The 11,881-nt window shown below is 39.8% G+C and overlaps 1 protein-coding gene across 2 annotated transcripts; it reads right to left on the reverse strand.

The window, feature by feature from the left end:
* Nucleotides 1-289: 289 nt before the first annotated feature.
* On the reverse strand, nucleotides 290-11,707 carry LOC135492491 (UPAR/Ly6 domain-containing protein crim-like). 2 transcript variants are annotated; one of them, XR_010448082.1, is made up of 5 exons: nucleotides 11,591-11,707; nucleotides 7,776-7,913; nucleotides 6,650-6,769; nucleotides 2,856-5,561; nucleotides 290-308 (listed from the first exon to the last, which is right to left on the reverse strand). XR_010448082.1 is itself a non-coding variant. In XM_064778999.1 (4 exons), exons 1-4 carry the CDS (start codon nucleotides 11,646-11,648, stop codon nucleotides 5,389-5,391), a joined length of 489 nt encoding a protein of 162 aa, XP_064635069.1. In that variant the 5' UTR covers nucleotides 11,649-11,707; the 3' UTR covers nucleotides 315-5,388. The 2 variants fall into 2 exon arrangements, 1 of the variants encoding a protein (XP_064635069.1); XM_064778999.1 differs by lacking the exon at nucleotides 290-308 and having other exon boundaries at nucleotides 315-5,561.
* Nucleotides 11,708-11,881: the final 174 nt, after the last annotated feature.

Genomic DNA, 11,881 nt, shown 5'->3' on the forward strand with positions numbered 1-11,881 from the left:
GTTCCATTTTGCAGATGCACCATCAGAAGTGAGACTTAAAGGGCATAAATTAAAATGGCATTTCAAATGCATTGACCATTAAATTTTGGCAGCAAACCATATACAGTAGAATCTCTCTATTAAGGACACCCAAGGGACTGACAACTGCTGTCCTTAATCAAGAGGTGTCCTGATTAGAGAGGTGACATTGAATGTAAACAACCCATTTGGGACCAAAACTAGTGTCCTTTATAGAGAGGTTGTCCTTAATATAGAGGTGTCCGCTAAGGGAGGTTCCACTGTAGGACAACCTCTCTATTAAGGACAACCTCTCTATTAAGGAGATTACTTTTGCTCCCAAAGTGGTCGTTTTCATTCAATTTGACCTCTCTAATCAGGGCACCTCTCTATCAAGGACAGCACTTGTCAGTCCGTATGGTGTCCTTACTAGAGAGGTTCTACTGTATATTTGGTCTATCGCCAACTGAAAATGAGCAAATTCGGCCAATTTTGGCGTCACGAACATTTCATGGTTGACAGCGCACATCAACAGGTATGGGATTCCGCCAGCTCCTTTATTAATAAATTTCCAAAGAGGGCGCTGGGACATCAAGTGGGAAATCTGAGATGATGAACTGACAGATCATGTAAAAAAAATACTTTTTCACAATATTTTTGTTTTACATATTCCGTTTACCTGAGGTATTCATTCATATTATCATAATCATAATACACGGAGTAAATTTTTGACACAATTTTTTTTGGAATGTTAGAAAATAAAATCACATATATGTACTGGAATGACCAAAGAAGGATGTAATGAATAAGCATGCAATGAATTTATTTCAAAAGCGCCACATGCGAAGGCAAAACTCATGATTTTTTAATCTCGGAACCTACAAATAGTGCCGTTTGCAAATTGTCACTTGAACAAACTCCAGTAGGATATACAGTAGAACCTCCCTTAGCGGACACCACTCTGCTAAGGACAACCTCTCTATTAAGGACACTAGTTTGGGTCCCAAATTGGTTGTTTCCATTAAATTAGACCTCTCTAATCGGGACACCTCTCTACTGAAGTCAGCACTTGTCAGTCCCGAGGGTGTCCTTAATAGAGAGGTTCTACTGTTTGTCTCCATATTTAGGACCGCTCTCCGGTGCAATTTTTAAGGGTTCAAAACCGTTTTTTTAAATTTTACTTTTTCCTATTGGCAAAAAGATGCCAACAAAAGGGTTAAAGGCCTACGCCATTCGTAAGTATTTGTAATTTGTAATTGAATTTAAAAATTTCAAATTGTGCTTAAAATACGTACTAAATAAAAATGTCAGTACTGCCGTTATTGAGATAGATACATGTGCTTATACTAAAATAACCATTTTCAGCACATTCGTATGCATAACAAATGCACTGTGGCATTGTGTATGAATGCATTTCTATTTTCCTGGACCACCGAAATTACGAGCGGTACACCCCTTAAAAAGTATGCACAGTGTAAAGAGTTAAATCAATCACAAGTCCTATACAATTCTTTGTTTCAAGGACATAATGCTGAAAAATACAAACCATAGGCACAATCAGTTGGATATATATTAAGTTTTTACAACGTATTCTATGGCACTAACAATGATGAAAGTGGCCTCCTAATAACCAGCAACAACATTTTTGTGCTAATTATCAGAAAATTAGAGTACGCAATTAGCATCTTAACAAAAAGGACCTTGCAAGAGTGTTGCACTGATTGAGGCACTTACTCAAACACAGTAGGAATTCGAATTACGGCAAAACCTCTTTAATAAGGACACCCTTGGGGCTGAAAGTTGAGAGGTGTCCGGATTACAGAGTTCAAATAGAAAAGGAGTGATTTAGGAGTACAGTAGAACCTCTTTAAGCAGACACCTCTGTAAGTAAGACACCCTCTCCAATGAGGACACTGATTTTGGTCCCAAATTGGTCACTTCATTCAAAATTACATCTGTAATTAGGACACCTCTCTATACAGGACAGCGATGCTCAGTCCCATGATGTCCCTACTGGAGAGGTTCTACTGTAATTATATAGAATGACTTTTAAAGCAACCCTCTTAATTTCTCCACACTCTCATAATACTTGAAGCCACTATTATTTTGATTGGTCCCACTACCTCAAGCAATTTCTAAATAAACTATGAATCACTGCGCAATATATGAAATATATACATGTGCATTGTACCTAAAATGCATATAAATCAGTATTAATATACATAAAAGCAGCCGTATACATAAATATAATTTTTCATCTGTACATGAACAAATTTAATTAATATACTTCTGTTCATGAAGAAACTGTGTCGACGTAATTAAGTGTGCTGAAGCATGTCTGTTACATATAAGTCTCTAGGTTGGCTTAAAGCGAACTGGAACCGCCAAGCCAGTTCGTATGACCTCGTTTTCATTTCCCGCGTATCGGGTGATCAGAACGAGGCATGAATGAAACATGGCGCCTAGCTGTCAATCATTCAGTGACGTCACTACTATGGAATTTACTACGAAAATTCATGAATGAAAGATCGCATGACTCACGTGATTCTCACATGATTCTCAATAATAACAAATTGAACTGCGCATGCTCGGGCACTGGGGGCGGAGCTACAAATCTGAACTCGAATAGGAAGTTGGAAGTTTGACTTTCTCGGGCGGTGAAAGTCGAAAAGTTGAATAAATCGCTCGGCGGTTCCAGTTTGCTTTAAATACATCAGCACAGTATTGAAATAGGCAACATCATGACTGTCAACAAACCCTGACAACTTGAGTACAGGGATCATCAAAGTCTATTTCGTGAAATATAAAAGATTTTTAAAAACTTAGCTTTTAACGGGTACCACATGTACAGCGAACACCTCTCTATTAAGGACAACCTCTCTATTAAGGACAACCTCTCTATTAAGGACAACCACTCTATTAAGGACAACATCTCTACAAAGAACACTAGTTTTGGTCCCAAATGGGTTGTTTCCATTCAATGCCACCTCTCTAATCAGGACACCTCTCGATTAAAAACAGCAGTTGTCAGTCCCTTGGGTGTCCTTAATGGAGAGGTTCTACTGTACTTTCAGTGTTCCTGAATATAACACAGGTTCTGTAGCCAACCAGGGCAGAACTCAGTACACATTGGATCTTGCTAACCCTGTGATCATTTGTGACCCACCACGGCAAAATGAGTCCCATGACGCACAGAAGATGCGCCTAAAATGACACCTGGACATAATAAAAGAAATAGATATACACAGATTTCACAAAAGACAGACAATAGTGAAATGAACAACCAGTCCGTCTCAACCTGTCAAGCTCGGAGCGACATGCGACTCATTTTGCCATGGCGGGTCACATTTTTGCCAAGTTCGCTTGAATTGAAAATGTGGTGGCATCACAACTGGAGACTGATATCTTAAAGAGAGTAAACAAGAGTGTAGGTTGGCCCAAGTCGAAAACAGAGCTCTAAAAGCATGGAGGGCCTTCTGATTCCTTCATCTAATAAGCATGAACTTCCTAAGCTTCAAAGAAGTCCAAGTTGTGATATTCACACATCAAAGGATCCCAACTAACCTACATGATCATGATCATACATGTAATTTTCAGATATAAAGACACAGATTTACAACTATTTACACAGTATAACATTCAAGGTCTACGCTGATTGTAAAAAATAAACGATTTCGTTGCATTTGACAAGTGTCAAATGCGTCAAAATGATCTGAATGAATATAAATTTCAGCGTTACCATTGTGCAGACAGATATACAAATACTATGAATACCAAGTTTCAATGAATTTGCATGCATAATAACTGCACTACGGCATTGTGTATAACTGCATTTCTATTTTCCTGGACCACCAGTTATTACAAACGGCGTACCCCTTTAATCACACATTTGTATGATATGTTCACTAAACTACAGCGAGGAACACGATTAAAAATCTGCATCGATTATAGAAGCGTAAATATATTCTAGAGGTACTCTTTCAACCTCAGTAGGACGGGATATGAGAACTATTTTCAAGCTGAAGTGCCAACCCATTCACACATGCCACTCAATTACATCATTTGGAACACAACCAGCTTTCCTCAATTTGGGTTTTTTTTACTATGATTTCATCATAATTGCGCCAAACATTGGTCTATTGGCCTTTTGCACCACAAAATCGATCTTTTTTTTGCATAATTGTGATACTAACTTTATGTCTGATGTCAATTAAAGGTGTTCCGGAGTAGATTTGGCCATTGTAACCTCCGACCATGATTCAGGAGGGTCAAAACAAAGCAATTTGGGGGGGAACACTGACCGCCATGCACCTCGTTAAATGGCGTGTTTCATGCCTAATTGAGAGCCCTTTTTTACTGGATGGAAACACTTTCAGAGACTTGCTCCAGATTTAAAGATCTGTGTGTAGTGTGATAAGACTGGGTTGGAAACAGTTTGTTCAATAAACTGATAAGTCTGAAAGCACAAGCACATACTTAATTATGGGCGGAGAGAATAAATCTTTTGATCCCAATTCAAGAAATCCGGATATATCCGGATGATTCTCATCGATAAAGTGATAAGCTACTACAACGACCTGGTCAGGTATCATCATTGACGTAACTTTCAGGCCAGCCACCAATCCTCAAAACACGAATTATTTTTAAACATTTTACCCAGTATGAGTAATATAGAGCTCAGCTAACATGGCCTATTCTTTATACACCCCAGCAAAACATTTAACAAATATAAACATCTGGAAGGAATACATTACATGGAACGACAAGTTCTGGAGCACTTTGATGCTTTCGGTTGAGTTTACATTTATAATGTTCACCACACAGAACCATGGCAGGGCTTTCCAACTACTATAAGCTGATCGTTGGGGCGTCTTGCTGAACCAGGGGGCACCAGAAAACCAACAGGTTACCCCAGGGGCCAGCAGCCTGTTGCAAAAAAGTTATTTTTTTCAAATTTTTGAGGTTTTTTTGACTCCCCAGTCACATTTTAACCACCAAACACATGGCAAATGAGTAGTCTATTTCAGCTTCAAATTCTTTCTTATTAGGGCTAAATAATGCATTCAATCAATCCCAAAGTGAGTTCGGGTCGCCGTGGCATTATTTCTACATCAGAGACCTTCAGCGACAACCTGCTCTGAGAAGAAGTTGGAAAGCCCTGCTGCCCTGATTCAAATCAAATAGATAATACAGATTTTGTTACATTCCCGTCATAAAGTGGAAAGTGGTAAAAACAAAACGTGAGTCCCACGTCATTAGATATGGACAACTTCCGTGATTCGTTCGATAAAAATTCAAACTGCATAATTCATTCAAGGCAGGAAATTTAAAGAAATGTTGAAAATTTACAAAAATATTCCTAAAACTTTTCGTCTCTTATCGCCAATGTCGTCAGTGAAGAAATCGCACTAGAGCTGTCACCAGGGCCGCTAAGAGGAGCGCGGTTATCGTTGACGTGCGCACCCCACTGGCCCCGTTACAACCACTCCAATCGTTGCAGAAGCAGTAGAGACGATAGTGGTCTGGGGACACCAAGTCCCCGCGTCCATCACTCTCTTGCTGTGCTAAAAGGAGGGGAAAAAAAATTTAAACCACATTAATTTTTTAATTTTTTTTTCTTTTGTCTGCATTTCTATAGGAAGTGACGTAGTGGTTAGGACACTGGGCTCATAATCAGGAGGTTGTGTATTAAACTCTTAAAAGGATCACTGCTTGTTCATCTCCCAATCCCATGGCCCCGAGTCCATCTCAAGAATTCCGAACGCGGAGGAAGAAGTCCTCGAGCGAGACACCTCACCCTACATTCCTTCCCTCAAGCCAGGAATATGGTAATAGGCTTGCTGGGAAGTTTAGCTACGACCGACCCGCATCCTACCCAGGGGAAGTGATATTCCTAGTCACTTAAATGCTAGTTAATACAGATTAAGCTTCAGCCTGATGAACCATTTGCTGCTCAGATTATAATCTGCAGACTTTTAGTTTCAATTTTAACAAGCAGGGGCAGGGGAGGTCCAATTAGTTGTACCAAAGATATCCTCTAAAACCTTGAATACCGGGAAGAGACTTCACCCCCAATCAGTACAAAAGAGGAGGGATTCTAAAACCTCAATATCAATTCTAAAGAAACGACACAATAGGATCTCTTTTATTAGAAGAAATGGGCAAACTATAACCAGTGATGTTAATTTCGTTTGCCAAGATCAGAGCAAGATTATAACACATGCGACTCCATTGGCCCATGTCATTGATAAAAGAATCATATAATACCTGACTTATTGGCCCATCTCCATTGAAATCATTGTAATGATTGGGGGCAGAGCCTCATTCCTCGTACTCAAGGTTTTAGAGTATATAACATTATAAGGCTTGCTTACATATTTTTGTTCGTACCATGCAGACTACAGTTACTGCTATGGAACTGGGTCTAGTTGGACTTTATAGTGATAAAAACAACAACGCATATCTTACAAGCATAGAATATAAAACCAGGGGCCGGGCCCTGTTGCAATCTTCATACAAACACGAGTAGGCCTTCCCCCATCGTCTGATTTGAACCTGGGCCCTCTTGCAAACTCGGACAAGGCTTCTTTTCTCAAGACTGCCAAGTTTTGAATTTGAATTCACCTCCTCCAAGTCTGAATGTCTAACTCACCATATTTTGTATTTTTGCCAGGATCGCAATAATTTTGTCTCCTCAGGATAGGCATATCCAATCTGTACTCAGTACTCTGCAACAGCGTGGTCATACACCCCCGTGTTATTTTCATCTGAGCTGAAAACGAAGAGACAAAAAAAATCACATATTGAAAATGAAAACTAGAGAGGAATACTGGCCAAAGGAGACCACCCTGTCCACACAGCTCTGGGGCTCTGTGGCGTCAGACCTGCTCCCTAATGAAGAATAGAGAGGAAGACTGGCCAAAGGACACCACCCTGACCACATAGCTCTGGGGCTCTGTGGCTTCAGACCTGCTCCCTAATGAAGAACAGAGAGGAAGACTGGCCAAAGGACACCACCCTGACCACATAGCTCTGGGGCTCTGTGGCTTCAGACCTGCTCCCTTACGAGGAATAGAGAGGAAGACTGGCCAAAGGACACCACCCTGACCACAAAGTTCTGGGGCTCTGTGGCTTTAGATCTGGTCCCTTACGAGGAATAGAGAGGAAGACTGGCCAAAGGACACCACCCTGACCACAAAGTTCTGGGGCTCTGTGGCTTTAGATCTGGTCCCTTACGAGGAATAGAGAGGAAGACTGGCCAAAGGACACCACCCTGACCACAAAGTTCTGGGGCTCTGTGGCTTTAGATCTGGTCCCTTACGAGGAGTAGAGAGGAAGACTGGCCAAAGGACATCACCCTGACCACAAAGCTGTGCCTTTAAAGGGACAATATAGGCAAGAGCTAGGCAGGCAAGATAAAGATACGGAAAGTCACCAATAGGGGTCTCTCACATCTCACAGTACGTCGAAATGATTCATGCTTGTACGAGGAATATATTTAGTGCTGAATCTGAAATGACCCAGGGCCCTTACTGTGTATATTAGCCACCTGAAGATGGCCAAATTAGCCCCTCTGCTCCTGCCTATAGTCCCCCTTTAAGCCAAGAGAACTATGACGTCATGATCATGGGATGGCGTTCAGCAAATAATCATTCCTTTCTCTTTTTTATTCCAGGCAATGAAATAAAAGACAAGCTATTGACAATCATTTGTATTATATGATAAATGAAACTAGGAAAAATCACAGATAGGTGATTTTGCGATTTTATCATACTTACTTCCTACTTTTGTTGTCACTCTGACGCACATCTGATCGGCCGCAGCCTCGCACTCCGTCCAACGCTGCAGTCTGATGTCGAGGGATTCACCGCATCCTGCCTGGGAACTGTCACACTGGTAGCAATATAAGGCTTCACCTAGAATTATAAACCAATAAATTTTGCGTTAACACTATGATCTGGGAAAGGGTCTTATCGAAGTATGAGCAATTTTACAAATCAAGGAATAAGAAATGATGAAATTTATTTACTAAAATACAACAAATAGTATATCATCTACCAAATGCCACAAAAAAAGTAGTTTCAAGAGATTTTCAGTTTTTATTTTCAAAGCAAAGATCTGAATAATTAGTATAATGCATTATCAAAGAAATTGTTCTGACACTCCGTCCAAGTATTAGTGAAGGACAACATGTATTTAATAGAAAACTTGACAAATTCAAACTGCCACCAGTTGAATTGTCACTATAAGGTCTTATACATAGCAATCTGGAATTTATATGGTACAATGTATTGTTATTCTTAAGTTTATATCAAATTTATATATATCAAAACATTAAACTAAACTGATTTACATAATCAAAACGCCCCCTCAAAGATGGAATATGCATGATGGATTAATGATCATCTCTCCTTGACATGGCTCTAGGAAAATTCGTCCCCGGAAAACTCGTCCCGGAAAATTTGTACCCTAGGAAAATTCGTCCCCGGATAATTCGTCCCCGAGGATAATTCGTCCCCAGAATATTTGTCCCCGGAAAATATGTCCCCTAGGATAATTCGTCCCTGGGAAATTCGTGCCCGAGGATAAAACGTACCCGGAAAATTAAACAAAAGTTGAAAGTTTCTGACATTACTTTCTAGTAGTAACTGCTACTTACTACTTTCGACTTTTCACATTCAGTGTTATATCTCTAGTTACTACCCTACTAGCTAGTTACCTACTCCACTCTTTTCATAGTAGGTAGAGGTAGGCAGGCGAAATAATTTATTTTTTTACAAATAAGTATTTTTACTGGTCAGAATGAAAGAAAAACTCTAAATTCTTCAATAAAATATTTCGCCTGCCTACCTCTACCTATGAAAATAGTGGGGTAGGTAACTAGCTAGTAGGGTAGTAAAGAGAGATGTTACACTGAATGAGAAAAATCGAAAGTAGTAGTTATTACTACAGTCCATTCGACAAGACTTCAGATAAGAGTCTTGGAAAGTAAAGTCAGAAACTTTCAACTTTGTAAAATTTTCTCGGGACGAATTATCCTCGGGGACGAACTTTCCAGGGACGAATTATCCTCGGGGACAAATTTTCCGGGGACGAACTATCCTCGGGGACGAATTTTCCAGGGACGAATTTTCTTTGGGGACGAATTATCCGGGGACGAATTTGCGGGGACGAATTTTCCGGGGGCGAATTTTCCGGGGACGAATTTTCCTGTAACCCCTTGACATACATGTACACAGGACTCCACCTATTGGAAGATCTTGGCATAAATGTAACCGAGGGACAGGCCCTCTCTATTACAGACACCAATGCCCAGTCCCATGGGTGTCCAAAATAGAGAGGTTGTACTATACATGTATGTATGTAAAAATTAAAATTAAATTATCCTTTTCCTATCTTTTAATACATTACTCATCATTCATTGACATGCATGTAGAATGTTCTGAAATTATGTGTGTATATGATTATGAAAGTATAGTAGAACCGCTCTATCAAGAATTCTCTCAGGACTGACAAGTGCTGTCCTTAATAGAGAGGGTCCTGATCAGAGAGGTCAAATTGAATGGAAACTACCACTTTGGGAACGAAACTAGTGTCCTTAATGGAGAGATTGTCCTTAATAGAGAGGTGTCCGCTAAGAGAGGTTCTACTGTATATTATGTAAAGCATGACAGGAAATGACCTACGATACAATCTAAGAACTTGGGGACTCATTGTTCCACAAATGAAAATTGCTTCATTTTTGGATCAGTCACAAGTTTCTTCATGTCCTGTTGACGACATCAATGAAATTCAAAATTATATTCAACAAAAACATTGAAGAGATGCCAAATCAGCATCCAGAGTGGCTCAAAAGGACATGGACTACTGAAAGCAACTCTTGGCTTATAAGTTATTGTGATTTCCATCTTCTTTGTGTATGAAAGAAACAAGAATAAGGTGACGATGTGGTCACATCCCTAAATGTACGTCTGCATTGCCATTGACCAAGTTGAAAGTGGCTACTTATTTCTTTATTATATTCTTTATTCCCAGTTCTATGAATTCTCGATCCTCGGTCGATCATGGTCCGGGTAGCATAGCCCGTTTATTAGACAATTAATAACTGCTTTTAGCCCTTACCAATATCATCACCATTGAATTACTTAACATGTACTGACTTTGATTGAAAATCAGGAATAAGTAATTTACCCGAGAAAGGGGAATAACAAATAAGGAACAAGAAGCAGGTACTTTAGCCAACTTCAGAGTGGTCCTGCAATGACCTTGGTGGTTGATGACTGCCCATTTCATTGAATATTTTATGAGAGGAGATTTTCTTGGCTCTGATTATGCAAAAGTTTATACAACATGGTGACAACAGGTCATTTATAAGGTCATCACCATCCTGAGAACAACCGTCATGGTCTGCGTAGAGTGACTTCCTGACCAACATATTGTAACATGTATTTCATGCAAGCATATATCCATGAAATAAGACAATAGACTACAATATTGACATCATTACCGACTATGACAATCCCCCAGTTTAGGCCCTACCCTTGTTTATAAACAAATTCTTGGTTCCAGGTGGAAGTGTATTGAAATGTACATTGCTTTGCATGGTCGAAATTCACTTCATGGCCTGGACATTAGGCTTGTTGGAAATTGACCTCGTATAGTATCAAGGCAATGCGGGACCTTGTGTCCATATCAGGCACTGTACATTAGATTGAATGTTTACCTGGAGACAAGAATTTCTTTATTAAGAAGGGTATGGCCTAAACTGGGGGATTTGAATGGGGGTGGTGAGCACAGATAGAAATAGACGACATCACTGTGTTCAGTCCTCGTCAAGTGCTGATTGATGTGTATTCTAATGTCATGATGATGACATCATTGATGTATACCGTATAAGGTTAGGTATGATTTTTTCAAATGTTGTAAGGTAAAATGGGGTTATTGTGAACCCTTTTTCACCTACAATTTTGGTTACGCAAGAGATTTCCAGGCAGATTCACTGAAACCGGCCTGATTCTTGAAGTGGCACCCCTTCCAATTTTACAGCCTGCAATTTAGGGCACTTAATCTAAAATAATGTCTCTGAGAGACAATACAAGACTCGTGGTCAGGGGCTATCCCACGGGGTATTTGAGCACCTGACTAAATTTAAAATTGCATGTTATTTATGTATGACTATGAGAACATTTTTTCACAGGTTAATGGTCTTTATGATTTTTAAATGTTTTGTAGGCCTATAATGTAAATGTGGGCCTATTTTTCGAATTCGTCTGATAGTAATAAATCTCATCTTCACTGCCACTGACGTCTTTGTCAGATTGTGCCCTTCCGCCGCAAGTTGGTTGTTGTTGTTGATCCCCTACCTCCTAGTTCCATCCTCTGGCCTAGCCATTTATCAATAACAATAGGCCTACTTTAGGTTGGAGCTTTGGTTGGATCAGAAGAAATCAGAGCTATGTAGAAAGAAAGTAGCCTACACAGAAAATTATATGAATCAGGAAAACTGGGTCAACCTTGAGAATCAGTTTTAATTCGTTTCGGGAATCTCTCACTGATTTGGCGAGGATTGACAACACTTTTGATTACAACATACCTTTATGTATCACAAGAACCGCGCAATAAAGCGCTAGAAAGGTCGGAATTTGCCACATTTTAACCAGAAATTCGGAACACCCTTCCACAGAAATACAAATAGGAATATGAGCAATAATAGATAAGTCAAAACGAGGCTGACCTAATTGCAATTATCGGAATTTTCACTCTCACTTCCAGTTGCATACTTTATTTGATTATGTACAGCACTCGTGTAGAGCCATGAAACACTTTAGGCTCCTGGAACCCAGGTAAAATTTAAAGTTAGTTTTTCCCGCGCGCCGGAGTCAAC

This window comes from Lineus longissimus, chromosome 8, assembly GCF_910592395.1.
Source record: "Lineus longissimus chromosome 8, tnLinLong1.2, whole genome shotgun sequence".
NCBI lineage: Eukaryota > Metazoa > Nemertea > Pilidiophora > Heteronemertea > Lineidae > Lineus > Lineus longissimus.

Bases quoted from the DNA above. Each gene is read 5' to 3' on its own strand.
- LOC135492491 (XM_064778999.1), bottom strand. From the start codon at position 11,648: ATGTGGCAAATTCCGACCTTTCTAGCGCTTTATTGCGCGGTTCTTGTG. The intron at 6,770-7,775 runs GTAAGTATGATA...CTTCGTTTTCAG, and splicing joins AGTGACAACAAAAGTAGGAA to CTCAGATGAAAATAACACGG. The intron at 5,562-6,649 runs GTGAGTTAGACA...CCCTCCTTTTAG, and splicing joins TGGCAAAAATACAAAATATG to CACAGCAAGAGAGTGATGGA.